The sequence below is a fragment of the Dermochelys coriacea genome, chromosome 8 (assembly GCF_009764565.3).
Source record: "Dermochelys coriacea isolate rDerCor1 chromosome 8, rDerCor1.pri.v4, whole genome shotgun sequence".
Classification (NCBI taxonomy): domain Eukaryota; kingdom Metazoa; phylum Chordata; order Testudines; family Dermochelyidae; genus Dermochelys; species Dermochelys coriacea.
In genome coordinates this window covers 41978104-42001712 of record NC_050075.1, presented here as the reverse complement: position 1 = coordinate 42001712, position 23609 = coordinate 41978104, and the positions used below count along the sequence as shown (strand labels likewise).

The window sequence follows — 23609 nt, the reverse complement described above, 5'->3', positions numbered from 1 at the left end:
AGACCCCATCATTTTATATGTATAGTTGGGATTATGCTTTCCAATGTGCATTACTTTGCATTTATCAACATTAAATATCATCTGCCATTTTGGTGCCAAGTCACCCAGTTTTGAGAGATCCTTTTGTAGCGCTTTGCAGTCTGCCTGGGTCTTAACTATCTTTAGTAATTTTGTATCATCTGCAAAGTTTGCCCCCTCACTGTTTACTCCTTTTTACAGATCATTTATGAATATGTTGAATAGGATTGATCCCAGAATGGACCCCTGGGGGACACCACTATTTACCTCTCTCCATGGGGTTGTTTGGACCCAGAGCTGCTCTCTAACCCTTTGTTCTCCAGTGTGGGGTTTGCACACCCCATCACAAGAGGTAACATCACTTTTCTCTGCCTGCTCAGTATTTCTCTAGTTATCCATCCCAGGACTAGGCTAGTCCTCTTTGCTGCAGTGTCGCACTGGGACTTCATGTTCAGGTGGTATCCACCATGACCTCTATGTCGCTTCCAGAGTCACTACTTTCCAGGATAGAGTCCCCCATCCTATAAGTGTGGCCACATTCTTTGTTCGTAGATGTATGATGAAAGATCAGTGCACCAAGCTTATCTAGTTACCGAGATCGCTCTGTATCAGTGGCCTGTCCTCTTTGCTATAGGCCACAACACTAGACTTTGTGTCATTGGTAAACTTTATCAGCAGTCATTTTATATTTTCTTCCCAATTATCGATAAAAGAATAGGGTGAGAACAGATCCCTGCAAGGGCCTACTAGAAATAATCCCATTCGATTCTAGTTCCCCATTAACAACTATACTGTGAGATCTATCAGTGAGCCAGTTTTGAAGCCATTAACATGGGCCATATTGATATTTGTATAGTGCCAGTTTTTAAATCAAAATGTCACTTGGGACTAAGTCACATCCATTACAGAATCTAAGTTTATTATGTCATCATAGTTACCTTTATCAGCCAGATATGTAATTTGCTCCAGGAACAATATCACGTTTATCTGACACAACCTATTTTCCATGAAACCATGTCTGGTGGCATCCATTATATTTCCAGCCTTTAGCTCTTTATTGCTAGAGTCCCGTATCAGTCATCTGCAACAGGTACGTTAGCCCATGGAACCAGAAGGCCCATCCCCACTATGGGTGAGCAGCTGGGTTTGAATGCTGACCAAGTCCCTTCTCACTTAAAGCACACAGTACTGTGTTCTCGTGAACTATTGTAACCCATACCATGCTCTGTGGGGCTCTGGCCCCCTCTACTAGTGGAGTTTAATGAGTCTGCTACAGCCTTAGCAAACAGAGCTGGGTCATTTAGCTCAGACACTAGAGGCTCCTGGTTTAAGATCTGTAGGGCCCAAGTTCAATTCCTGCTGTTAATAATGCACCCTGCTAAGCATGGTATTGTGTTATATGGGCTGGTGGTTGCAGGTAGTATGCCCTGACAGTCCTAGGCTGGCTCCCTGAGAGGGGCTAACCCCATGAAGCCTTCTGCATGGGCTGCCATGGGCACTGGTAGCTGTCAAAGCTGCCCAGGTATGAACCATCCATCCACATGCATCATTGGAAATGTAGCTCCTGGTGGCAGTTCACACCTGCCACCTCTGTCTGGTGAGCAAAAGGAGGAGCCTCCATTAGCAGCTGGAGCCGAGAGCCACATGCACAGCTCTGGCACATCCCGTTTTGGCCTGTTGCTGAGATGTCCTTCCACGGTGCTGAGTGAGAGGCTGCAGCTGCCCCCACATGCCTCCTCAGAGCACTGTGTGGACTGACTCTCCACAGAGAGGGAGCTCTGCCTCCCCTGAGAACAGCAGTCTCTGGCTCTCATCCTCTAGGCAGCCCTGTGTGGCTGGGCCCCTGCCGGTCCCATGGAGGCCAGGTGGTGGAGGACTGAGTCAACCCAGGGCAACTCTTGGAATCAGGGCCCATGTGAGGAAGAAGCCAGGACACTCAAATGAGCCTGACCAGCTGTGTCCTTAAACACTGGAGTGGTAGAGTCAAATGGTATCTAGGACTCTTTCAATAGAATCCACACACCCCAATAGGAACACATGTGCCCACCCCCTCTGATTTCCACAGGGCTTGGGCATCAGTCACCATCCCTGTTCAGTGAGCAAGGCTAGAGTGAGCATGAACCTCTCCGTTAGGGCATGGTAAGTTCTTTGGCCCAGAGGAGCTCAGGACGCAAGATTGCAAGCAGTCTCTGTGTGATGCTGGCTGCTACTGGGGACTCTTGCCAGGCTGGGGACTCCTCCTTGATACCAGAGACACCCCTGTTGCCAACTACAAGTCAATTACCTCCCTGCCCCACCCTGCTGAGAAGAGTCACTTTCCGTCATGCAGGATGGCAGCATGGAAGGTGCACAGGCGTGACCTGCTGAGGTGAAGTGATCAAGCTGTGTTGATGGGATCTGGGTCTGGGATAGCAGATTTTGTGTGAAGGGCATTGGCAGATCTGTGTGTGAGCCCAGGAGGGGCTGCAGCAGGTACATTTGCAGAGATGTTACAGTGGGGGTAGGGGCCAGGCACTAGAGTAGCAGGTGGTGCTGCGGGCTGGGACAGAAGTGTATCTGGAGCTATGTGGAGGGCACAGGTAGGAGAAGGGGCTGCCGGGATGTATCAAGAGTGGCTACATCAGCCAAGCTGTGTGGAGGTCCCAAGGTTTGCATAGCAGGGGGGTCTTTGGGTCTATACCAGATACCCATATTTGTGTGGGGTGCGAAGCCAAAGCCTAGAAGAGCAGGAGGTGCTACTAGAGATCTGCGGATGGGCCTGTTTCTTATACAACCCTATCACTGAGGTATCTGTGGTGCACTGGCATAGCTTTGGGGAGGTCCCAGGACTGAGCTAGCATGTAGTGTAGTGGAGCAGGGCTGGCATGCAGTGGGGGGAGCTTGTCCAGAGCTACCTGCACCATGCCTGACCTTCTCCTGAGGACCAGTTCTGAGTTTCTCAGAGGCACTGAGCATCCTCCACACTCACTGGAGCAAACCAAAGGAGCAGCCAATGGTGTGTCTCATTTCAGCTGTGTGCCGTTATCCTCTGGGCATGTCAGGTGGCCACATCCCGGACGAGGACATCTCCGCTTCCAGCCAGTGGTCTGAATCCACAGCAGCCAAGTATGGAAGGTGAGGGCATGCGATGCAAGGGAGCCGTGTGCCTTTCACGTGGGGTGATTGGCTGCGTGATACACTCGACCTATGGCAGAGGAGAGCTGTGTCACTGATGTTCTCAATGGCCATAGCAGGATTTCACTAGGGTTCCTGTTCTGTGACTGGCCATTGCTGGGCGAGGACCCTGTGCTGGGGCCTGGAGCGTGTTCCATGCACCTGCAGGGTCTCACTCTGCCAGTGTCATCCTGTGTGTGCAGCATACCTCAGTGGCTGCCGCTCTTCCAGACTCCTCTGCGAGCCACCACAGCTCCTGCACCCTGGGCCCAGCACAGGAGGAGGCAGGCTCTGCTGCAGCTGTAGGGAGGTGGAGAGCACTTCCCAGAAGCAAGCAGTGGGGCTGTGGTTCCATGGCAGCTGTGGGGCTGGCCAGTGATGAGCTTCCAAAATCTTAACAACCGGTTCCCTCCTCACCCCACGAGGGGGTCGTGGCCTGTCCCGTCCCCCCCCCCCCCGACCCTTGGCCCATCCACCCCCCTCCCTTGTCCCCTGACTGCCCCCAGATCCGGGCAGGAGGGTCTTGTGGGCCATCGTAGTGGGTGCCCACCCCACCCCGCCCCTAAGAGCCAGAGGGACCTGCCGGGGGGCGAGTCCCGGACGTGCTTACCTGGGGCGCTCCTGGGAAGCATCCAGTAGGTCCCTCTGGCTCATAGGGGCGGGGCAGCATAGCTATGGGAGGAGCAGGAGGAGCGGCTGCTTCCCCCACTGATCACATCAAAAGTGGTGCCTTAGGCGCTGACTCCATGGTTGCGCCGGGGTTAGAGCTCCCACGGGGAAAATTTGGTGGGTGCAGAGCCCTCACCGGCAGCTTCCCATCCCACGCCCAGCCCCAGATCACCACCACCTCTTCCCCTGAATGCACCGCCCCGCTCTGCTTTTCCACCCCCCCCACCCCCACTTCCCGCGAATCAGCTGTTTGCGTGGGAAGCCTGGGAGGGCTGAGAAGCAAGCGGCAGCTTCGTGCTCAGGCCCAGGGAGGCGGAGGTGAGCTGGGGCGGGGAGCGGTTCCCCTGCGCCCCCCGGATTACCTGCTGCGGCGCAGGCAGCTCTCCTTGTGCGCCCCCTCCCCAGCTCGCCTCCGCCTCCGCCTCCGCCTCCACCTCCCTGGGCCTGAGCGCGAAGCCACCACTTGCTTCTCAGCCCTCCCCGGCTTCCCGCAGGAACAGCTGATCCGCGGGAAGCTGTGGGGGGGAGAACGGAGAAGCAGGGCGGGGCGGTGTGTTCAGGGGAGGAGGCGGAGTGGAGGTGAGCTGGGGCCGGGTGCGGGGCGGGGAGCTGCCGGTGGGTGCTCTGCACCCACCAAATTTTCTCCATGGGTGCTCCAGCTCCAGACCCGGAGCATCTAAGGTGCCACTTTTGGCCGCTTGTTACATTTAGAAGCCCTTTTAGAACTGGTTGTCGCTCGCAGGACAACTGGTTTTAAAAGGGCTTCTAAATTTAACAACCGGTTCTAGCGAACGGGTGCAAACCGGCTCCAGCTCACCACTGGGGCTGGCCCAAGATAGGGTTCCTGGAATGTGTTCCTGGGGGCAACTTTGTGGGACCATGGCTAGGCTGCACGGGGCCAGCCCCTGCAGCAGTTGCCAGGTGCCATGGTGGCTGACAGCTTGGTCACTGGCTGAGGCCCCTGCAAATGCAGGCTGAGGGCATGTTCATCAGCAAGAGGGAAGCTGCAGCCCTCTGCCCCTAGCAGTCTCCTGCCAGGTCCCAGAGTGAGGAAGAGTCCAGCCAGCCACAGAGGGGAGCAGAGGAAGGTGCCAAGTGGACAATGGGGCTGGGGACCTGGGCCCAGACCCGGGGATTCTTGGAGTGAAAGGGACATGCCATGTGTCAGAAGACAGGGCAGATTTGGGGAAGAGTTTTGTAGTGAAAGACATGCAGCCATGAGCTTTCTAACCCAGACCTTTCCCCAGGAGACTAGTCTCAATGGGCTGTGTGATGCCTGCAGACCCAGGAATGGTGTGTGGCCCTGGAGCTCAGCTGCATGTCAAGGGTCCTCCCCGAAGCCAGCATTAGCCATCACAGCGCCCTCTGGGAGTTCCCTCCTTCACTCTGGACTCAGTAAAGGATGCTGCAAGAATGCGTGTGTTCATTTGTGAACGCATGCTGGGGAGGGTCCCTTGTGCTAGGAACACTGTCATGAATGTTCCCTCAGCTGAGCCAGCGAGGAGCAGTTCCTGGCAGATGACGCTCACCTCGGGTCTCCTCTCCTCCCGCCCATGGTCATCTTAATTCCTGCAGGCAGGACGAGATAAACCCACCCAGAACAGCCCTGTTGGCCTCACTTTCTCTGTTGGCCCAGCCCACTTCTCGGAAGATGCTTGAGTGTGAGAGGGCAGCTGCAAGAGAGAGGCTACACCCAGCATGTGCCCAGCAGAGGCTGCCCTAGCGCTGGGGTTTCACCTTGTGGCAGCCTGTCGCTCTGCATTGGGGAGTTGGTGGCAGGATACTGTCTACAACATGGTGCTCTTCCACTCTTCCTTCCTGTGGTACTGACAGCTCTTCCTCACCTGGTGCTGAGGGAAAGTCATGCGGTGATTGGAGGAAGACATTTCCTCCTGACCCCTCCCATCTCACCTCTCCATCTGGGGCTCTGCCCTGCCACTTGGTAACCCAACAGCTTCTCATGTGGCAGGCCCTGCACGTTGTGTTTCTGCCTCTAGTGCCTGGTCCCTGACCCAGCTGTGAGAGCTCCTGTCGGACTCGAGGCAGGGGCCAGTTTTGCATACATGCCATGCTGCTGTTGAAGGGCCAGCCCCACGTCAGAGGCAGTGAGGAACACTCTCCAGGGAACATGCCTATGGTGATACCCTCCACTCCTGTTATATATTATCCTGGTCCTGTCTGCCTGGCCCAGTGCAGTCCCATGTGCTTTCTGCCCTCCCCCACTTTGGGTAGCTAGTGCCCAATAGGTGCCCACAAGTAAGGACTGGTGAGAGCAGGGACTACAGTTGGGCCCCCTGGTGAGCAGGATCTGGGGACAGTGGTGCTGTATTCCCCTCCCCTGGACCCACAGAGCCCCAGGGCCCACACTGGCCCTCAGGCCTGGTTCTGGTGGGATTTCTGATGGGTCAGATACAGACCCTGCCCCCTGCTGGAGCCAGGATCAGAGCAGGGGAGCGCACAATTTGTGAGTGGGGAGGCAAGGAAACACCCCCACAAGATAGCAGGCAAGGAGAGCCGGGTGGCCATGATGAGTGGGTATGGGTCATGCTCAGAAATGGCACCCAGCACGAGCTCTCCAGATCCAGTGTGAGCTGCTGGGGGAACATGAGATGGCCCGTGGGAGAGAGAAATTTTGATTATGCTGCCCCTTGCCCAGCTCCACACTGGCCATGGCACTGGTGTCCCTATGGGGGCCCAAGGCCAAAGCTCAGAACTCAAAGGGGGTGGGGGAACACTCCTCCAGCATTTTATAATGAGAGAATTGAGACCTCAGGGCTTCAGGCCTAAGCTTGGCTGGTGAGCCCTCCCTACTGCAGGGCCCCAAATCTGTGACTCCACCCCCATATCCCAATTCTTTGTGAGGGGAAGGACAGGTTCTCCTTGTGCTGCAGGTGAGTTAAGGGTTGGAGGCTGAGGAGCTGAGACTTTCCTACTTTGTTACTGCTGGTTAGAAGATTCCTGGTCAGTGCTAGGCCAGCCCAGGGGCAAGTGGGGTGGGCTGTGGGAAAGGCAGGGTGGGGTCTGATGCCTGGGGAGCAGGGTGCCATAATAGGCTCTCACAGGAAGTCTTTTTGGAAGTGACCCTCTCTCTCTTCCTCTGCACACCTACCCCACCCTGCACTGCCCCAGGCTTGATTCAGAAGAGGGTGATGGGGCTTGGTGTCCGGAGATCCCAGTTGAGCCAGATGACCTCAAGGAGTTCCTTCAGATTGACCTGCATGCCCTGCACTTTATCACCCTGGTGGGGACCCAGGGGCGACACGCTGACGGCCATGGCAATGAGTTTGCACCAATGTACAAGATCAATTACAGCCGGGATGGCACCCGGTGGATTTTATGGAGGAACCGGCATGGGAAGCAGGTAAGGAGGTGGGGAAATTAATAAATCTTCCCTGCTAGGATCCCACTGCCCTAAAGATGGGAAGGGGGGCCTTGTATGTGGGATGTGCCACCATGCTCAGACTGGCACCCTAACCAAGTGTTGCTGCTCTGGCATATACTGCAAATCCAGTACCAGGTGGGCCAGGTATCTCTATAGCTGCTACCTCGAGTTACAGGCATTCAGGGCTGGAGCAGTGCCTGGCCAACGAGCAGAAAACCATCTCCTAGGACAGAGAATGTCTTTGACTGAATAGGGTACTGGCAATGAAGGGTGTCAGCAATCCATTTCTGGGGCAGTTGAGGCTTGGTCACTGGAGTATTGGAAAATGCCAGTGAAGATGCTTATGGTACCTGCCATGCAGAGCCCAGGGAGGTGTGAGTTGAAGTGCAGGCTTTACCCTCCATGCCCATTCATGCCAATCCACCTCTTCCAGTGCAATGTAGACAGGAGATGCACATTAGCACCATCCAGGCTGCCACAGCTGTAGTGCTGGATGGAAGTTCACTGCAGGGAGTACAAGCATATCTACTGCCATGCCCTGGGCTCATAACAATGACAAAGCCCCATGCACCGGTGGGATTGTGCCCACCCACAGATGCTGAGACTGATGAAAAAGCAGTGAGCTCCCAAGTGCTGGGTGGTGGTAGCAGGGTATGGTGGGGTGCAGCAGCCGTGAGCCACACTTGGAGGCCTATGGGATGTGTGAGCTGCCCCCTGTCTCTCCCAGCGGCACAGCATCAGCGCCCTTTGCTTCTAGTGTCTGTTGTCCTTAGGTGCTGGATGGAAACACCAACCCTTATGACATTGTCCTCAAGGACCTGGAGCCTCCCATCATAGCTCGCTTCATACGCTTCATTCCCATCACCGACCACTCCATGAATGTATGCTTGCGAGTGGAGCTCTACGGCTGCACGTGGCTAGGTGAGCAGGGGCTCTGCAAGGGCACCAGTCACACCCATTTCCAGTGCCATGGATCAGGGGCCCAGATGAGCTGCAAGTACAAGGGCTCTTGCTGTGGCAGCAGGACCCTGTGTTGTGTTTGGGGGTCTAACATAACACACCACATGCATTACCGGAGTGTGAACCAGGGAAATGCATCTGTCTGCATGAATCTCTAGGCAGTGGGGGCTTGAAAGGGGCTATGGCTGGCAATGGGGCTTGGAAGGGAAACACTCACCAGAAGTGCTGCCTTCTGGTCAGGCTAGGGTGTGGCAGGTTGTCTTCCTCCCAGGGGTTTCCCTTTCTCACAGTAAATCCTCTGTTTGGGGGTCTGTCCTGTTAGCGACTCAGCCCTCCGGCTAGGTCACATGTTTAAATCCAATGATGTGGAAATCTTCAGAAGTCAGCAAGAGCTTCGGGGCTTCCCCCATGTGTTGGGATTTTAGGGTCTGGACCCTTGCACCTTCAGGGTCTCCCAACTAGATTCCCCACCAAGGGACAGGCTTCTGTCATTGTCCCCTCTTTAGGCGCTGGTAGGGGATCCAGGGCCCAATGGTAGGCAGCTGAGATCGGCACCTTGGGGCACTATGCGGCTGCCTCCCTGAATTGCCTCCTACCAGTGTTCCCTCTCCCCACAGGGTAAAATAAAGAACCAAACACAAAATTAAAGTCCGTGACCTTCCGAAGTCCCCAGTCCCTCCCTTGCAGGCTTGAGCAGGTCAGTATCCAAGCCTCAGGCTGCAAGCTTTCCTGGGAGGTGCCTTCCCAGGAGCTTGTACCACAGGTCTTCTCTTGTCCACTGCCTGCCCCCTACTCAGCTGCTCTGCTTCCCCTTTTAAGCCCCCAGCTTAAGAATCCAGCTTCTGCCAGCTCCTTTACCTCTTGTTCTCCAGTTTGGGGTTTATATACACCCTGGCACGGGCCATGGCTGGCAACAGGATTGTGTGAAGGGCTTTGGCAGCAATGGGGGCTTGTGAGGGCTCAAGACTGGAAATGGGGGTTTGCTAGGGGCTGTGTCAGCAATGGGGGGTGCAAGCAGCTGTGCCTGGCAATGGGGGGGTTGTAAGAGGACATGGCAATAATGGAGGTTTGCAAGGGGCCATATCTGGCACCTTGGGTGTGCAATGGTCCATGGCTGGCAATGCGGGGTTGCTAGGGGCCGTTTCAGTAATGGGGGTTTGCGAGAAGCCATGGCTGGCAATGGAGGTTTTTGAGGGTCCAGGGCTGTGTGAGGGGCCATGGTTGGCAACGCATGTGTGCAAGGAGCCGTGGCTGGCTACTGGGGTTTGTGAGGAAAAGTAGCAGCAATGGGGTTGTGCAAAGGGCCATGGCAGCAATGACCGTGTGCAAGGGGATGTGTCCAGCAGTGTGGATTTGTGAGTGGCTGTGGCAGTAATGGAGGTGTGTGGTTCACAGTGGAGGTGTCAGATGGCTCTGGTGGGTAATGGGGTTGGTGAGGATCCATGGCAGCATTGAGGATTTGCAAAGAGACATGGCACTAATGAGTCTGTGTGAGGGGCCATGGCTTGCAATGTGGATGTGGCCAGAGGGGTTTGCGAGGGAATGGGGCAGCAATGGTGTGGGGGCTCATGACTGGAAATGGGTGTTTGCTAGGGGATGTGGCAGCAATAGGGGCAGGCATAGGGCCATGTCTAGGAATGGAGGTTTGTGAGAGGCCATGGCCATAATGGGAGTTTGTGAGAGGCCGTGGCTGGCAGTGGGGGTTTGCGAGGGCCCTTGGCTGGCAGTGGGAGTTTGCAAGTGGCTGTGGCTGGCAATGAGGGTTTGACAGGGTCCTTGGCTAACAATGGGGGTTTGTGAGAGGCCATGACAGTAATGGGAGTTTGTGAGGGTACGTGGCTGGAAATTGGAGGTTGTCAGGGGATGTGGCTGACAATGGGGTTTGCGAGTGGTTGTTTCTGGCAGTGGGGGCATGCGAGGGGCTGTTTCTGGCAATGGGGCTATGTGAGGAACCATGGCAAGCGATGAGGGTTTGCAAGGGGCCGTGGAAGCAATGGAGGAATGATGCGGTGTACCAGGCCCAGAGGTTCCCTGATGGAAAAGGAGCAGTGAAGGTGAGTCCTCCAAGTAGCCTAGAGGCGGAACAGGAGTCAGCCTAATCAGGGCCCAGCAAGCCCATACAAAAGGGGCTGCTGTACAGAACAGGAGTTAGTTGCTGCCTGGAGCTGGAGGAGCAAGAAGGTTGCTCCTGGCTGGCTGAAGGAGCGGCAGGCTCTCAAGACAAAGCAGTTGATGGCAGGGACTGGGGGAGCGAAAAGGAGCTCCTGGCTGACAGCTGGGTAGCTGAATGCCCTGCGATATTTGTGAAAGAGCTGTGGTAAAATGTCCCAGGGAGCAGTAAAAATGGCAGCAGACTGAAAGGGGATGCAGTGGCATGTGGCTGCTATTTGTAGGTTCCCTAGGTCAGGACCTGGAGTAGTGGGCAGGCCCAGGTCCCCGCCACTGGGGAAGTGGCCTGAGTATGGAACTGGGATACACCCCTGGCAGGGGATCTGAACAGTTTAGTTGGAAAGCTGGGGCCAGAAAATCCCAGAGAGGGTGAAAGCATTGGCTCCAGGGAGAAAGCCCAGGAGTGGGGGTACAGCCCCTTTGCAGGGTCGGGATTGTTAAACAGTCCCACAGTCTTTCAAGGAACTGAGCCCGGGAAGGGGTGCAGCAAGAGATGTTCCAAAGTGGGGTATTGAAACAAGCAGTTCAACAGGGGCCTATCCCATGTACAGACTGTGTGCCTGGCAGGCAGGCTGTAGTCACTGAAGACCTACTGCGATCAGAGACAGTGCCAGCACATGCACTCAGCCAAGTGCCTGGCAGTGAGGGTCCTCAAAGGGCTGTTGGTGGCAATGGGGTTCGCAAGGGGCCATGGAGGCTAATGTGTTTGTGTGAGGGAATAAGACAGCAATGGGGATTTGCCAGGGCTGTTGGTGGCAATGGGGGTTTGCCAGGGGCGGTTGGTGGCAACGTCGGTTTGATAGGGGATGTGGCTAGTAGTGGGGCTATGTGAGGGGGCCATAATATAATGAGGCTTTGTGAAGGGTATGGCTGCCAATGGGGATTTGTGAGGAGTCATGGCAGTAATGGGTCTGTGGCTTGCAATGGGGGTTTGCAGGGGAACATGGCTGGCAACAAGACTGGAAATGGGGGTTTGCTAGGGTATGTGGCAGCATTGGGGGCATGCGAAGGGCCATGTCTAGGAATGGAGGTTTGTAAGAGACAATGGCCTTAATGGGGGTTTATGAGGGACCATGGCTGGCAGTGGGGGTTCGTGAGGGTACGTGGCAGTTCATGGGGCTTTGAGAGGGGCCATGGCTAGCAGTGGGGGCGTTGCAAGGGGCTGTGTCAGCAATGGGAGTGTGGAAAAGGCCGTGCCTGGCAATGTAGGATTGTGAGGGGCCGTGCCTGGCAATGAGGGGTGCGAGAGGACCTGGCAGTAATGGACCTTCAGATGCACCCATTGCTGGCAATGGGTCTGTATGCGGAGCTGTGGCTGGCATGGGGTGTTTGCGAGAGGCCGTGTCTGGCAATATAGGTGTGCATGGCAGCAATGGAGCCATGACAACCGTAGAGGTTTGATAAGGAATGTGACTGGTAGTGGGGGTTGGCAAGGGGCCAGCTGCTCATGGGGGTGTGCAAGGGGATGTGGTACCAATGGGGATATATTAGGGGATGTAGCAGCAGTGGGGGTCCGGAAAAGGTTGTGCCTGGCAATGCTGGTTTGCTTGGGAACATGGCAGTAATGGGTGTGTCTGAGGGACAGTGGGTGTGTGTGCAGAGCTGTGGCCTGCACGGGGTGTTTGCAAGGGGCCATGTCCGGCAATGTGGGTGTACACAGGGTTGTCACTGGCAACTCGGGTTTGCAAGGGGCCAGGGCTGGCCATGAAGGTGTGTCAAGGGACGGGGCTGGCAATGGGGCTTTGTGAGGGGGCCTTAACAGCAATGGAGGTGTTTGAGGGGCCTTGGCTGCCAGTGGGAGTTTGTAAGGCCACGTGGTGTCAGTGCCTGGGTTTGTGAGGGTTCATGGCTTTCAGTGGGCGGTTGCTAGGGGTTGTGGTTGGTCGTGGGGTTTGGCATGGGATCAGCTGGCAATGTGGGGTTGTAAGAGGCCATGAGAGTGATGGGTATTTGTGAGGGGCCATGGCCCACAGTGGGGGTTCACGAGGGGCCATTGGTGGCAGTGAGGAGGTGGCAGCAATGGAGGTTTGATAGAGGATATGGCTGACAGCAGGGTGGAGGAAGGTGACAGGCCATGCCTGGAAGTGGGAATGTGGCAAGGTCCATGGCTAGCAATGGGAGTTTGTGAGAGGACATGGCGGCAATGGTTGTGTGTGAAGGGACATGACTGGCAATGGCGGGTTGCAACTTCTTAGCCTATACCCATATCTCTGCTGGCATGACATTTTCACTGCCCTATTTGTCAGCCTGGCCAGTTCTCCATCCAGCCATTCTCCCCCTCTATTTTTGTGTGACACTCATACAGCGGAGCCCAGTCTGTTTCTGAGCTCATCCCTGGTCTGTGCTGCAATCTAGAGCCTCTTGGCCCAGGTGGGTGTTGCATTGTGCTCTCCTTTTTGTTTATCCGGGAAAGCTGCTGCAAACCTGTCTGCGGGGGATGCTTGTTTGGGCTCACACTAATTGCATGCCGATTGCTCTGGCAGATGGGCTGGTTTCCTACAACGCACCTGCTGGACAGCAGTTCGTCCTTCCCAGTGGCACAGTCATTTTCCTCAACGATTCTGTGTATGACGGCGCTTTTGGTTACAGGTAAGTCCCCAGAGAGCTCCTTGCCTAGGAAGGTGGAGGAGAGGTTTTACGGGCAGGTCAGGGCTTGGTAATGACAAGCTGCCAATGTTCTACCAAGGGCTCCACAAAAATGGTCCCCCAGTGTTGTCCTGTGATTAAACCAGGTTTCTACCAAACAGTTTAAGGTCACCTGTTTAAGCTGCTTGACTTGTCAGCTCCTCCAGTTCTGTACATCCCTGAGCACATCATCAGTACTCATCGAACTAACTAATAGCAACCCCACTCCAGCAGGGATTGTGCCCCTGCAAACAGGAGAACTGGGGATATGCTCATTTGCCCATTTAAACAAGACCGTGTTTTCCTTGTCATAAGCACAGAAGGAAGGAGCCACTTGGCCATCAAAGGTGCAAGTTGCTGCCTCTTTCTGAGAAAATAGCCATTGCTCTGGAGATTATGAATTCAGCCCAGGTCATCAGACATGCTGGGAGGCTGTGGAAAGCCCCTGGAAGGGGTGTTGGGGGCTGTGTGACTGAGGCAGCCCACTGAGATCTCTCTGATGTGGAGTTAATAGTTGTTCCCCACAGTATGGGGTCCCTTAAAGTCAAGCAGCTCGTGTGATTCCTCCTGGGAGTTTACTCCACATACCAAAGGATGCTTGTCACCTCCTAGCCCTCATCGGGTCACAAAGTCAGTGTACTTCTTGAAATGGGCTCTTTGCGGCCCCAACCAATACTTTGGTGCTCCCTTCTCTAAGGCTAAGACACCAGTGCCATCAACATCCATGCTAATGAGAACCCACTCCTGCAAACAGGATGCACAGTCCAGTGCTTAGCAGCAACCCTACAATAACAGAACCACCCCAAATCCACTAGCAGTGGCATCTGGGGACCTATTGGGAGCAGCAAGTGCTGAGCACCTTGCAAAATCAGGTCCTCTTTATTTAGGGGCCTAACTTTAGACTTCCAGGTTTGAACATTTTAGTCTGTCAGTCTCACCCTTCTTGCCTCCCTCTGTCTGTCCATGTTCTTTAATGGCACACAAATGAGCATGTGAGGCCAAGTACTCTACTAAACCACTGAAGGTTGCCCAGTGCTGCAGAGCCTCTGTGTTAGAACAGGCTGCAATGGCTCTCAGGGGACTCAGTGAGGAAAGAGTTAGTTTAATGATTTTAAGAAGCTATAATGAAAAAAGGCCTCCAGTTTTTTAAAGAATTAATGAAAAATGCCCATCCATTCTACACTCCCCAGAGCTGGTGGGATGGGGGGACAGGTGGGAGGCAGAGAGCTGGAAGATTTTTGGGTGGACTCCAAAAAAGATTCACCCCCCCCTTGTATCTTTCCAGCATGACTGAGGGACTGGGCCAGCTGACGGACGGTGTTTCTGGCCTGGATGACTTCACACAGACCCATGAGTACCACATGTGGCCCGGCTATGACTATGTAGGGTGGCGCAATGAAAGCGCTGCTGGGGGCTACATTGAAATCATGTTCGAATTTGATCGGATCAGAAACTTCACCACCATGAAGGTCTGTGTCTCCAGGGGCACCTTTCTTGGTAACATCAGTAAGGGCTTTTTGTGGCCTTGTCTCTCCGAACATGGGCCCAGCTGTAGAAGGCACATTCTAGAAAGGCACTAGGGCTCTGACTTTGTCATGTGCCTCACAAAATGCCAATGCAAGACCTTAGAGTCTATGATACAGTCTGCCTTGCATTGGGGTGTTGGGGGGGCTGTGTCAGGGATAGTGAACATGAGTGAGGCAAAGCTAGACATGTTGGCTGTAACTTCTATGCATGCTACACTGCCCTCTCAGCTGCACCATGTCTCCTCAGCCCTAGCCACCAGCTCCTGCTCTGCTCAACCGTGCTCTGCTGCCCCACTTACTGTCTCTGCCTGTGGGTGACTAAAGAGCCACTTCTGTCTGTAATCACTATATTTCTATGACCTGTCAGCTAGTGACTGGAATGAGACCAAAGACTCACTCCATTTGTGACCTCAGACAGTGACAAGTTTCCTATGATAAAATGCTAAGGAAATGTCCCCCACCCCCTCCTCCTGGGCCCCCTTGGCAAGCTAGGGTTCTAGGTGAGGGTGCCACCAAGGGCAGGCCGCAATGAGCACAGGGTTCCCTGCATGGTTATCCCAGGGTCTCTGAATCCTATGGAGTTGCCCCTGGGCGGTGGGTGTTGCCAGCTTGTGCTGGTGTCGAGCTCACCTGGAACTCTGTTGCTGCCATGCAGGTACACTGCAACAACATGTTTGCCAAGGGGGTGAAGATCTTCAAGGAGGTTCAGTGCTATTTCCGCTCCGATGCCAATGAGTGGGAGCCCAACACCATCTCCTCAGTGCTGGTGCTGGATGACGTCAACCCCAGTGCGCGGTTCGTCACTGTGCCCTTGCTTCATCGCATGGCCAGCGCCATCAAGTGCCAGTATTACTTTGCTGACACCTGGATGATGTTCAGTGAGATCACATTCCAGTCAGGTACTGGCAAAAGGCGGGAGGATGGAGGACCTGGAAGCCACAGCATCCATGTCAGGGAGCAAGGGAGGCATAGGTTCCAGGGAGTGCCAAGCGATATGCCATTTGTTCTGGACCATAGAAATGTAGGAACTGCCAGACTGGATCACACCTCAGGTGTTTCTAATCTAGTCTCCTGTACCTGACAGTAGCCAGAAACAGCTGCTGAAGGGGAAGGTATGAGAACCCTGTAGTAGCTGATGGGGGATAATGTGCACCCACATTAGGGCTCATCCTGGTCACTAACAGACAGGCTTAAGCCCAGAAGCAGGAGGTTCAGTGTCCCTTCCCAAATGTTTATCATTAATTATGGTAATTCTGCATATTTTTGATAGCCATATAAATATCCGGTCTCTTTTTTGAATCTCGTTAAATTTTTTTGCCCCAATGATTTCCTGTGGCAGTGAGTTCCACAATCTAATCATGTGTTGTGTGTGGGCAGGGGGGAATTGGCTTGAATTTTATTGGCTTGGAATTTCTCACTTTTCAATTCCATGGAATATCCACTTGTTCATGTGTTACAAGGCAGTGAGAAGAGTAGTTTCCTATTTACCCATGGAAAGTGGGTACTACTGTGGTACCAGTAGCTATAGCATTCATCCTGTGGAGGAACAGGGTTTTGAGGAGAGCAGCACCATGCAGTGGGAATCCCCTAATGGTGGGTTTGTGCTTGGAGGCTTTAAAATTCAGACTTGGCTGAGTTGTGGTAACCTGGGCTGGAGAGGGCTAGGAACCTTTGCAGGGCCAGGTAAAGTCGAGCAGGTGCTCTGTGACATGAATTAAGTGCCACAGGGAAAAATCCATTCTGCCCTGACAACAGCTATCACAGGCATGTGAGCGTCACTGACTTGTCCTCAATTCTGATTCTTAGATGCAGCCATGTACAACAACTCCGGAGCCCCTCCTGAGTCACCCATAGCACCCACCACTTACGGTATGTGCGATGTGGTATGCGGACATTCTGTGTGCTCAAGAGCCTGGTCCCCATCATGTCTGCAGAGGTGGCATATTCCTGCAAGGAAGGACTGGCCACTGGATAAAATGCAGCCCTCCTATATACCCCCTGAATTCCTGAAACACATGCCACCCTGTTAGAATAAAGGCACCAGAAACCACCTCCAGTCTGACAGTAACAGCTGCTGTAGTACCCAGAGATTACTCCGATATGGCAAAGTGCTACTTCACTATGACATGGGCATAGAAACACCTCTCACATGATTACATGGCCTGTGAGTGCCTGGTGTCTGTCTAGATGTGTATGATGTCATCCATTGCCATGGGATCAAAATGCCTTCCATGGCCAGGGCCCCATGTAGTCCATAAGTCCACAGATGCAAAATGTGCAGTGCAGCAAGCCTCGTACTGTGGACCAGTCCTCCTAAGTCTAAGATTCAGTGGAAAAAAAAATGTTTCCATCCCTAATGGTTGTGAAGGTAACCTTCCAGGCCCAAACCAAGCAATGTCTTTCTGAGTCTGCAGGCATCTTGAAACAATAGCTTGGAGAGGTGTGAACTGCCCTAGTCACTTCAATGGGGTTTTAACACAACATCGTTTACTCTTTCATGGCTGATCATTTTATCAGAACCATCCAGCTAATGTGATTGTTTTATAATCACAAATTGCTTAAACCTCCAGCTAAAGCAGATTGGAAATTTTCCGATGGACTCATTTTTCTATCAGAATTTTTCAATTTTGAGGAAATTTCATTTAGAAAAAGTTTAGAAAATTTTCAACATTTTAATTTCAAAATGACTTACTTCAAATTTTTATAATGCATTGTATTATATCATATTAATTAACATAGGAAATACCAGTTACCAAACAAATTACAAAAACAATAGCCATTTTATAATATAAATGATATCACACATTGTGAGAGAGCAAAGGTGGGTGAGGTAATATCTGTTGTTGGACCAACTTCTGAAGAGCCTACTGTTCGGTCTTGGCCAAGTAAGATCTAAGTTGGTCCAATTAAAAGATATTCTTCAACTGATGGTCGCTGTATGTATTCCAAATGTGGGTGCATATGTGCGCCATGCACTGGAGTTGGAAGGTTTTCTTAGTAGTGTTAGCTGTGAGCATGAGGGTATCAACAGAGGATATAATAGGCCATGTGGGTCGATGCCTCTCCAGTTCCCTCTTACCACTGCATGGCCTGAGTTGGAACCCCTGTTCCTTTGCACTCTTAGCTTGCTAAGAGAGTGATCTACTTTCCGTTCCTGTATATAGTTGTACGTAGCTGTATTTTGTGTTTCATAGTTGTTCTTCATAGATAATTGTTAGTGTAGATTCTCCCCCCCACCCCCCCACATTGGGACTATGGCCTGGATTCCAGGCTTTGAGAACTGTGCCTTTTGCCCATGCTTATTTTCTGTGAGCAATGAGCACCAGTATTGCCTATACTGCCTCAGCAAGAAGGCCCTCCTCACAGCCCACTGTTCGATTTGTAAGTCTTTTCCACCCTGAACGCAGAAGGCATGAGAGCTTTGCCTCAGGAAGTTCTCAATGGATGCAGTCATGCACCAAAGCACACTCGTATCTGGAACCACCAGTATAGAGACAGTCACTGGCGGTGAGCTCCCCTCCACCTCCCAGGCCCTGGATCCATCAGTACCGAAGGTGATGGACAAGCCCCACCATGAGGGTAAAAAGCATGGACATGGGCATAAGAGCAGATCCCCAGCCCTGAGCACTCATAAGTGCATCTTTTCCTCCCCAGGCCAGATAGAGTGGGAGGTCACATGCGAATCCCACCTGCCCAGCACCCAAGCTGCCCCATGTTGAGGGCAAGGCAAAACACAAACAGGATCCAGTGATACCCTCACTGGCACATGCACCGCCCATACCTTCAGTGTCTGGGAGCCCCTCAGATTGACTGGCACTGCGGACAATGCCTGGGCCCTTGGGCATGCCCAGAGGGGAGTCATGCACTCCTGGATGCTTGGAGCCGCTCCTCTTGATGAAGGAGCTGTTCCTCCCGCATCCATATTCTCCACCCTTTCCAGACCTCCAACCACCACCGTACTCCCCTCTCCGGTGGATGAGCCTTTGTTGTGCTACTGGAGAAGCACGTTGTAACGATGCAGCCTCTGGCAGGACACCGAGAGTATCCATTCAGGATAAATTGCTTAGAGCAGGGCAGTTACAGCCCAAGACTGGGGGACCTTTGCACACCAATCCACCCAAACAGAGAGGACTTCGCTTTTACCCTACTGGCTAACCAGAAGTCATATAACCAATTCCCTCAGTTTCATAGAATCATAGAATATCAGGGTTGGAAGGGACCTCAGGAGGTCATCTAGTCCAACCCCCTGCTCAACGCAGGACCAATCCCCAACTAAATCATCCCAGCCAGGGCTTTGTCAAGCCTGACCTTAAAAACCTCTAATGAAGGAGATTCCACCACCTCCCTAGGTAACCCATTCCAGTGCTTCACCACCCTCCTAGTAAAAAAGTTTTTCCTAATATCCAACCTAAACCTCCCCCACTGCAACTTGAGACCATTACTCCTCGTTCTGTCATCTGCTACCACTGAGAACAGTCTAGATCCATCCTCTTTGGAACCCCCTTTCAGGTAGTTGAAAGCAGATCAAATCCCCCCCCCCGCCATTCTTCTCTTCCGCAGACTAAACAATCCCAGTTCCCTCAGCCTCTCCTCATAAGCCATGTGTTCCAGCCCCCTAATGAATTTTGTTGCCCTCTGCTGGATGCTTTCCAATTTTTTCACATCCTTCTTGTAGTGTGGGGCCCAAAACTGGACACAGTACTCCAAATGAGGCCTCACCAATGTTGAATAGAGGGGAATAATCACATCCCTCGATCTGCTGGCCCTGCCCCTACTTATACAGTCGCATATGCCATTGGCCTTCTTGACAAGTAGGGCACACTCTTGACTCATGTCCAGCTTCTCATCCACTGTAACTACTTTTTCTGCAGAACTGCTGCCTAGCCATTCAGTCTGTAGCAGTGCATGGGATTCTTCCATCCTAAGTGCAGGACTCTGCACTTGTCCTTGTTGAACCTCATCAGATTTCTTTTGGCCCAATCCTCTAATTTGTCTAGGGCCCTCTGTATCCTGTCTCTAACCTCCAGCATATCCCTATCTCTCCTCCCAGTTTAATGGCATCTGCAAACTTGCTGAGGGTGCAATCCATGCCATCCTCCAGATCATTAATGAAGATATTGAACAAAACCGGCCTCAGGACCGACCCTTGGGGCACTCCACTTGATACTGGCTGCCAACTAGACATGGAGCCATTGATCACTACCCACTGAGCCCGACAATCTAGCCAGCTTTCTATCCACTTTATAGTCCATTCATCCAGCCCATACTTCTTTAACTTGCTGGCAAGAATACTGTGGGAGACTGTATCAAAAGCTTTGCTAAAGTCAAGGAATAACACGTCCACTGCTTTCTCTTCAACCACAGAGCCAGTTAACTTGTTATAGAAGGCAATTAGATTAGTCAGGCGTGACTTGCCCTTGGTGAATCCATGCTGACTGTTCGTGATCACTTTCCTCTCCTCTAAGTGCTTCAGAATTGATTCCTTGAGGACCTGCTCCATGGTTTTTCCAGGGACTGAGGTGAGGCTGACTGGCCTGTAGTTCCCCAGATCCTCCTTCCCTTTTTTAAAGATGGGCACTACATTAGCCTTTTTCCAGTCATCCGGGACCTCCCCCGATCACCATGAGTTTTCAAAGATAATGGCCAATGGCTCAGCAATCACATCCGCCAACTCCTTTAGCACTCTTGGATGCAGCGCTTCCGGCCTCATGGACTTGTTCTTGTCCAGCTTTTCTAAATAGTCCCGAACCACTTCTTTCTTCACAGAGGGCTGGTCACCTCCTCCCCATGCTGTGCTGCCCTGTGCAGTAGTCTGGGAGCTGACCTTGTTTGTGAAGACAGAGGCAAAAAAAGCATTGAGTACATTAGCTTTTTCCACATCCTCTGTCACTAGGTTGCCTCCCTCATTCAGTAAGGGGCCCACACTTTCCTTGACTTTCTTCTTGTTGCTCACATACCTGAAGAAACCCTTCTTGTTACTCTTAACATCTCTTGCTAGCTGCAACTCCAAGTGTGATTTGGCCTTCCTGATTTCACTCCTGCATGCCCAAGCAATATTTTTATACTCTTCCCTGGTCATTTGTCCAATCTTCCATTTCTTGTAAGTTTCTTTTTGTGCTTAAGATCATCAAGGATTTCACTGTTAAGCCAAGCTGGTCGCCTGCCATATTTACTATTCTCTCTACATATCGGGATGGTTTGTCCCTGTAACCTCAATAAGGATTCTTTAAAATACAGCCAGCTCTCCTGGACTCCTTTTCCCCCTCATGTTATTCTCCCAGGGGATCCTGCCCATCAGTTCCCTGAGGGAGTCAAAGTCTGCTTTTCTGAAGTCCAGGGTCCGTATTCTGCTGCTCTCCTTTCTTCCTTGTGTCAGGATCCTGAACTCAACCATCTCATGGTCACTGCCTCCCAGGTTCCTATCCACTTTTGCTTCCCCTGCTAATTCTTTCTTTTCCAGTATCACCACCAGCACCACTCTTTATGGGGATGATTGATCATGAAAACCAATACCCCAGTAAACTGAAAAAAAAAAGGTTCTCCCAATCCCAAAGGTCCAAGCCTTAGACCCAGCTCAATATACTAGTCAGAGCTTACCCACAAATCACGCTGTTGCCAATCCTTTAGAATCTAAAATCTAAAGGTTTATTCACAAAAAGAAAGAGTTATAGATGAGAATTAAAACTGGTTAAATGGAATCAATTACATACAGTAATGGCAAAGTTCTTCATTCAGGCTTGTAGCAGTGATGGTATAAACTGCAGGTTTCAAATCACGTCTCTAGAGCTCATCCACAGTTTGGAAGGGTCATTCAGTCCTTTCTTCAGAGCTTCAGTTTGTAGCAAAGTTCCTCCAGAGGTAAGAAGCAGGATTGAAGACAAAATGGACATAATGCAGCTGCCTTTTATAGTCCTTTTGCCATGTGGTTTGTGCTTCCTTTGTTCCAAACACGAGCAGTCCAGCACATGACATGCAAAAACCTCAGAGTTCTGTCCATAGGCATGTCCCTGCATCCCTGGCTGAGTCACAAGGTGTCTCTGCCTTTTCTCAATGAGTCAGTTGTATAGCTGATGGTCCTTAATGGGGCATCAAGCAGGCTAGGCAGTGCTGATGCCAAACTGTCTGGGGTTTCACCCAGAAGCATAGCACAAGTTTGAAATACAGATAGTGTAGAGCCAGTACTTTAAATACAAAATGATACGTGCATTCTGATAGCATCATCATAACCAGTAAATCATAGCCTTGTCATAGACACCTTACTTGACCTCCTTTGTACAAGATTTGGTTCCACTATAGGACCTTTGTTGCAACAATAATCTATACAGTCACAGTTCATATTAATAACGTCATACACACCCCATTGGTGCATCACAGGCCTCCAGTACCCATGGTCCCCACTGTTGCTGGAATCATCTTTGGAGTCCGAGGGCCTCTCAGAGTCAGAACCCTCATTCTCACTTATACTCCATCCGAGCCCAGAATCACGACCCAGACTGCTGTACCCCCTGGCTTATGATCCCACTGCAGAGGCCTGGTACCGTTAGCCATGACGCCCACTTATGCCCAGGGACCCTTTGTTTTGGCCATACTGGGTGCCCTGCGATCTCTACTGAGGATGGCGCCATTGGTTTATGAGGAGGAGGAAGATGTGGAACCAGTACTGCTGGTCCACACTGCTGCTGCTTCCTCATTGTACAAGGCGCTTATTCTCCCAGATTCTACCAATACCAGGACTTGCTCCGGACGATGTCTGTGGACCTGGGGATCCCGTTGGAGGAGATCCAGGACATGCAACATCTGCTCCTGCACATTCTCCAACCCCAGAGGCCCTCTCAGGCAGCTCTCTCCATCAATGAAATTATTCTGCAACCAGCAAGGACAGCATGGTATACTCCTGTCTCCTGTGCCCCCACACCAAAGAGAGCAGAGAGGCAGTATTTCATCCCTACTAGGGGGAGGACTTTCTTTTTACCCCCTTCCCTCCCCTTCCCCAACTCTCTTGTTCTCCATGCAGCAGCGGAGTGGGCACAAAAATCTACTCCCCCGGACAAAGCAGCAGGAATATCAACTCTGCAGTGGGACTGCAGTTCTGCATTGCCAATTATCAGGCTCTGCTAGCCAAATAGGACTTCAGCTATAATAGGCTAGCAGAGTTCAAGGACAAGCTGCCACCAGGCCAACAACAGCAATTCCAGGCCTGGTGGACAAGGGGTGACTGGTATACAAAGGGCCTCTAGGCCACTGTGGATGTGGCCAACACGTCCTCTCACTCTCTGATAACTAGCCGCAACTGTCCGGATTCTTCAGGGAGGCCCAAAACTCTATTGAGGACCTTCCCTTTGAGGAGCACAAACTAGACACTGACCAGATTGACGGTTCCCTCCATTCCCTGAAGGATTCTTGGGCCACACTTGGGTCCCTTGGCATTTACATCCCAGTCCCAAGATGCAGGCAGCTGCAGCAACCGTTCCATCCCTGACCACCCTCCCCCTACCTGCCCTACTACCAGTGCCAGCAGGCGGCACCACATAGACAGCACTGCACACAACACTCCCCGCCTCCACCACAACCACCACCTTGACCCTATACAAGCAGCAGTCAAAACAGCAGTTTTGACATGCAGGTCAAGAACTGCGAACCTTCCCCCGCTGCCTTCCACAGTGCCCAATATTACCTTTGGGGACTGTCTTGCTCTGTTCTCCCACAACTGATGCAAAATCACCATGGACAGTCAGGTACTGGAGATTATCCATCAAGGATACTCCCATAGAATTCCTCTTGTTTTCCTCCTCATCGCTCCCCAGCCCAGACTTCCCCTGGGAACCCATCCTCCAACAACAAGTGGATGCTCTGCTCCTCAAGGGGGCCATAGAACTTACCGCCATCACCACCCACTGAGTACGATATCCATACCTATCATCCTCGATTACCTCCTTGGGCTCAAAATGATGGGCCTTGCCCTCAGCTCTACACGGGTCCAGCTGGCAGCACTTAATGTATTTCTCCCTCTGTGGATGGCACCTCTGTTACATACCCCTCCACTGTCCATTTCATGAAGGGTCTCCTCAATATCTTCCTGCCAGTACTCCAGCCCATACCTACATGGG

The 23609-nt window shown here is 52.3% G+C and overlaps 1 protein-coding gene and 1 long non-coding RNA gene across 2 annotated transcripts in view; one reads left to right on the top strand and one right to left on the bottom strand.

The window, feature by feature from the left end:
• The window catches only part of DDR2 (discoidin domain receptor tyrosine kinase 2), a 149849-nt gene that overhangs the window by 94056 nt on the left and 32184 nt on the right, over window positions 1-23609 (top strand). Inside the window, exons 3-9 of the mRNA XM_038414608.2 lie at window positions 3030-3132; window positions 6970-7201; window positions 7996-8143; window positions 12835-12940; window positions 14262-14445; window positions 15158-15401; window positions 16309-16371. Of these exons, the coding sequence (XP_038270536.1) occupies window positions 3030-3132; window positions 6970-7201; window positions 7996-8143; window positions 12835-12940; window positions 14262-14445; window positions 15158-15401; window positions 16309-16371 (1080 nt within the window). The remainder of the gene's footprint in view (window positions 1-3029; window positions 3133-6969; window positions 7202-7995; window positions 8144-12834; window positions 12941-14261; window positions 14446-15157; window positions 15402-16308; window positions 16372-23609) is intronic.
• LOC119860634 lies at window positions 917-4013 on the bottom strand. The gene is made up of 2 exons (XR_005294587.1): window positions 3782-4013; window positions 917-3202 (listed from the first exon to the last, which is right to left on the bottom strand). It is a non-coding gene; the product is annotated as an uncharacterized LOC119860634 (long non-coding RNA).